Genomic DNA, 5795 nt, shown 5'->3' with positions numbered 1-5795 from the left:
CTACCCGACGGTGCAGGGTGGAGACGGCCTCCGGAGCGTCTGAGCACAGCCTCCTTCAGGATCCTACGTCGGGAAGCGGAGGTTTTTGACCGGGATGACGGCCGCCGATCAGGTCCGGCGGCAGACCGGCGGCCCAGTGCAGGAGATGTAGCCGGTGAAGGAGATGCAACAGTGTCGGCAGGCACTGTGCGCCGAAAGAGATCCGAATCAGGGAGACTCGAAGCCGCAGGTGCATCAGCTGGATGGACCGGAGTGTCGTTAGACAAGGCTGCATAGCGGTTGGAGAGGCCGATGTGCGGAGGAGAGGCAGCCCCATCCGAGCCTCTTTTGCAGCCACGGACCACCACTTCAGCCCAGGTTGACTGATGCTTTGGAGTCGAGCAGGATGAAAGCCTGGGAAGGCTAGAGGGGTCCCAAAACACGGTGTCCTGGATGTTAGCGGTTGTGCTAAGAGAAACAATCTGTTTGGCTTGTACTGAAGCTACATCCATGAAGCCAGTCAGCAGGGAATCTTTCTCTTTGAGTTCCTCTGAAAGTCGTCGGATGTCTTCCATAAGGTCAGCAATCTTCTTGTTCGCTTTCTTAAGGAGTGAGCAGTCCTCATGGGGCAGAGTTATCTCGGCTAGCATAGTCACCGGAGCTTTGTTGCGATCAGTAGCGTTGATCGCGTTTTTACGGTCATCTAGCTTAAAATCCATGTCGGATGACTAAAATCCTTAACCCACGTAAAACTTAAAATAAAGTTAAGTTAAATAAAAAGGATATAAAAAATGTAACGAAAAAAGAGTGGATTAAAACTGGATAAGAGTCCGGTTTAAGACGGAGCTTCCGACAGGTGGCTACAGACGCCAACGCATGCGCAGAGTGCAGATTACGTCAGCAATTACGTCAGTCTCATCAGATTTCCACACAGTCGGTGGAAACAAAAGAGTGCGTCTTGTTCATAGTTCAGTTATAAAATCCCAGCGCACCACAGAGCGTCTCTCCCACTGGGTTCTAACGTCAAGCCCTGCCCCTAACAATGAAACAGGTCGCTAATGGCTGAATTACGAACAACTAATGCTTTGTTTTTGATTTGCTTAAAGAAATGTTCCAGCGTTTTTGGAAATACCCTTATCCCCCTTCTTGCCAATAGATCAACACCACTTTCATGTCTGCGCGGTAATTATGAAGCTAAAGCCAACAGCAAAGGTAAGAGTGTTTCCGAGAGCAAAAATAGCTAAGCCATGTCTCTGTCTGCAGGGAACAAAATATGCCTAGCACATCTAAAGCTCACAAATTAACACATTTTACATTGTTCACTTAATGCAACAAGTTGGGGTTATGGCCATGTGCCGGAGCCGGGCTAGCCGTTTCCCCTCATCTCATCTGCAGCTGACTAATCTGCAGTAAATGTGTGATGCTATCATGTCGATATGGACCAAAGTCTCAGAGGAATGTTTACAAACAGCTTGTTGAAAGTTTGCCACACAGAATTAAGGCAGTTCTGACGGCAAAAGCGGCTCCAACTACTAGCAAGGTGTACCTAATAAAGTGATAATAATAATGATTTTCTTAGTTAACTCTCAGCAAGCTAACACATTCCAATGTCAGAACTGTCGGTGATGTTTGTAGTCCATTCATTTTAGTTAAACTTGTTTCTTTAACAGTTTGTGTAGAATACAGACCCATCATCATTTCTTCATATTTTACTGACAAGGCTTGCCCTTCTTATTTGGATGCAATAAATCAAAAAGATTAGCTACCATTTTTGCCTTCAGTATAGCTCTTCGGTTGACAAATATAACAGTTATTTTAGTTTTTTTGTTCAAGTTGAAGTTTAGTTTGTTGTTTAGCACCTCTCTAAATAGTCTATGTGCACTGCAAAGAGACAGTGTTGTTGGTGTACTTACCCCTTGAGGTGTTCCACAGCCAATCAGTGACTTGTATTGGCCAGCTCTGAACATCAGGTCCCATAGGTTTGGAGGGGGGTCTGACAGTTTAATGCACATGTGAACACCACCAGTGAAGTCCACCATAGCCTCTGAAGGAGTCCCAGTACTCATGTCAGAATAGGAACCACACACCCTGACACAGGTAGATGTGATATTATTTTTACAGATATACTCCAGAAATAATAAAAAACTCAGGCTCTGAAATCACATTTATGTCTCTGTGAAACAATGTACTTTTGTTTTCATACTTGGCATAGGCTTTCTCCAGCAAAGCAGGCCAGAACTCATTTTGGTCTTTGGAGTGAACGAAGATTAGTCTCCCATTTATTGTCGGTAGCTTGTCATCAATGACGACGTCCACCCACTTTCCAAATCTCCAAAACTGAATGGTTAAAAAAATAAGAAGTTCTGTTTTGTCAATATATTGTCATTAACTATGTTCAGGTGGGCAAATATTTTTATTTTTCACATTATTACTCATCGCTCCAGATTATGTCATATGTTTAATATGGTTTTGTGTATTTTGCAATAAATTACTTGCTGAGCTCTACAACCCACAGACATCAACAGACATTTGCAGTGTTGCAGTTTACTCTTGTTCCCTTTTGCATTCAGTCTGGTATTGAAGTGAAATGCATGCTCAGATGTTCAGGTGACTTTGCCAAGTTAAAACATTCCACTATATGAAGATAAAAGACTCCTTGGTAAGTTTTGCTGTACTATAAGTTTAAGATCATTGTCTGTCCTTCTTGATTTCAGAATTGTGATGATTTTTACACTGTTTACCACTCAATTAGGCCAGGTATGGACACCATTGGATACCTGTAAATCTGAAAGTCAGCACTTGAACCTCATTGTCGCTGAGCTTCATTCTTGAGCTTGAAACCAGCAGTGAACTAAACAAATTTCACCTCTTGAGCTGTGAACATCTCTAATTCCAGGACAACCAAGAAAACGCCATCTGCTGATTAAGATTGTGTAAAATTATGAAAAGCTCCAGAACAACTACTAAAGAAACGTTGAGGTGAGATTGTTTTGTCAGCTCATATTGTTTGATGTCATTTGCTAGAGCAAAGCTGCAACAAAAGAAAGTGTGACATTCCAATTACTTACAAAGTCATCATAATGTTGACATTAAATTAAAATTCTTTATTTTTATTATTTCATTATTATTATTATTTTACATAAATAAAATTACACAATAAATATTACAGAATTACAGAGCCCCTGAAGTCCCATAAGATTATAGTTTATCTTGTGCACGCAAGTTTTTGTATTGTTGGAAAAAGTTACTATCTTGTGGGAACAAAATTATTATCTTGTGCAATAACTTGTGCGCACAAGATAATAATCTTCTGGGAACAAGTTACTATCTTGTGCACACAAGATGATAATTATCTTGTGTACACAAATTATTATCTTGTGGGAACAAAATAGTTATCTTGTGTGAACAAGATAATAACTTGTGTGCACAAGATTAAAAAAAATCATCTTATGGGACTTCGGAGGCTCCATACAGAATCAATCAGTGTTCAATAATAATCAGTTGCATTGATATTCTATATTATAATATTTACCCTGAAGTGGAACAGCCCGCAGTAATTCTCATCAAATGTTTGTTCAATAGGAACAACTTGCCCAAGGACGGTGTTCTGGAATGTCAGAGCTCCAATAGATGCAAGAAACCAGCAGTTTCCTGAGTAAAACATGGTCATTGAATTGTCAGAAATACAAGATGTTGTCTGTGTTCTTTGTTGAGCTTTATTTCCTTTCTGTCTGTTCTGATTACCTGATGTTTTTCACCTCTTCTCTTGCTCCCTTTTTGTTTGCCCCTGTATATGTTCTCAGTTCTGTTCACTCTTTGGCTACATTCAGACTGCAGGTCTTAATGCTCAATTCCGATTTTTTCCCCAGATCCGACTTATTGTTTGACAGTTCACATTATTGCTTAAATGTGGCCCACATCAGACTTCAGTGTGAAATTGAAAGTGACCCGCATGCGCAGAAGAATAACACGACGTCATGCAGCACACTGTGGTACAGAATGATACCTGTACAGATGATATCTGTATAGGATTTGGACCACATATGAAAGTTGCCCAAATCCGAACTGGAAAAGATGAGATTGATACCAAACAATGTTGAAACTATGTTGAATTAACATTCTGCTGTCAACACTAATTTCATTGAATTTTCATCATCATTTTGCACCCTTTTGTAATTAACTATAACTAACCTAACTAACAATCAACGTGATTTGAATGGTATTTAAACCAATCTTACAATTAAAACAATGAAATCATAACCTAACTAAAAGTCAACATAACTTCAATGCTTTTTCAACCAATATTAAGAGAATATAATATATTAAAAATAAGTCCTGCTTTATTTACAGCCATCCTATGCTAAACATAAGCCTTTATCTAATGTATAAATGACAAAGGATAATTTAATCAGTAAAAAAAAAAAAGTTTATTTATATAATGAATAAAATATTCACTACTCCTGTGTTGCTCTGTCCACCCATTCGGGGCATAGGAAGCCATTTCTATGCTGTCTGGGCAAAGTCAAAGACCCCATTTGCTTAGTAAGGGTAATCTATAATAGAAACCATACAAACAAAAACATAAAGTTATAACATTAAGTAGCGAATATAATGTGAAGATGAACAATGTCAGTCGGGCTGAATTGATGAAATATTATTAAATAGGCAAAGCCTGACAGTTAACTTACTTGAATTCACTAACATTACCGATTCGCCAGTTTAATGTAGATGTAGACTGCCTGCCTGTGGTGGAATCCATTGACATTTATAGTTTTACGTTATTTAAATTGCCTAATATTAAATGCAGTCATAGATTTAATCTGGAGGAAGAAAGCTGGCTTAATTAAAATTAAATGACAGGGGCATTAGCTAGGATCAGTTATGAGCAAGAGAAAGGAGTGCATATATTTTGCAAAGCACTCGAAATCTGAGCAAAGATTTATTAAAGTTATTATCATGATTTACAGTCCTGTACAGAATATTATTTTCTGGTGATAAAGTTAAGCATTTTTGCTAGCGAAGGAACTTATCCTATTACAATGGAGCTTGGATATTTGTAAGTATAAAATGGTATTGAAACGCTTATATAGTCTATGACTGCATATAATGTTAAACAATGTCAATAAATAATAAGCATCTACAAATTTGGTAAAATTCAATTTTAGATAAATAAATCTGTGCTAACCTGATGTGGACTTGTGAGATGTGTGGGGTTCAGGAATGCTGATCCACCAAGCGATGGTCTTCCGGTCAACAATATGGCAATGACTTTTTAATATTCATGCAGCACACCTGGACACACCACCGCTCACAGAACAGATCTCTGCCTCACTGCCACAAACAACTGTCTCCACCTGCTGGCATGTAAAGCCGTCTGCTCCCAGCGCTGTTCCACAGACTTCTATTCCTGTCATCATCACGCATAGACCAGTAAACCGAAATGTGCACATCCCACACAGAAATATTAGTAATCTCTTAAGGATTAGGACAACTGCACCAACTCCAGCACCCAGAACAAACTCATTTAAAATGGCTCTCTTCAATGTGAGATCACTTTCAAGTAAGACTTTTATCTTAAATGATTTTATCTTGTCTGCAAATCTAGATTTTATGTTTTTAACTGAATCCTGGTTGCAGATGAATGACTATAGCCAGCTAGCTGAACTGTGTCCGCCTCAATATGATTGCTTTAGTCAACCGAGGGTCAGTGGTCGTGGTGGTGGGCTAGTGAGCGTGTATAGGAAAAATTTTAAATGTCATCAAGTACGCTGTGATGAATTTAGCTCCTTTGAAGTTCTCACTCTTAAAGTTGGAGG

General features: G+C 39.2%; 1 protein-coding gene across 1 annotated transcript in view; it reads right to left on the bottom strand.

Annotated features, from left to right (window-relative positions):
- LOC123979314 (calpain-1 catalytic subunit-like) overlaps nucleotides 1-5795 on the bottom strand; it is a 16333-nt gene that overhangs the window by 7808 nt on the left and 2730 nt on the right. Inside the window, exons 4-6 of the mRNA XM_046063201.1 lie at nucleotides 3512-3630; nucleotides 2183-2316; nucleotides 1893-2067 (exon numbers count right to left, since the gene is read on the bottom strand). Coding sequence (XP_045919157.1) covers nucleotides 1893-2067; nucleotides 2183-2316; nucleotides 3512-3630 — 428 coding nt within the window. The remainder of the gene's footprint in view (nucleotides 1-1892; nucleotides 2068-2182; nucleotides 2317-3511; nucleotides 3631-5795) is intronic.

This window comes from Micropterus dolomieu, linkage group LG11 (genome assembly GCF_021292245.1).
Source record: "Micropterus dolomieu isolate WLL.071019.BEF.003 ecotype Adirondacks linkage group LG11, ASM2129224v1, whole genome shotgun sequence".
Lineage (NCBI taxonomy): Eukaryota > Metazoa > Chordata > Actinopteri > Centrarchiformes > Centrarchidae > Micropterus > Micropterus dolomieu.
This window is presented reverse-complemented; position numbering and strand designations above follow the sequence as displayed.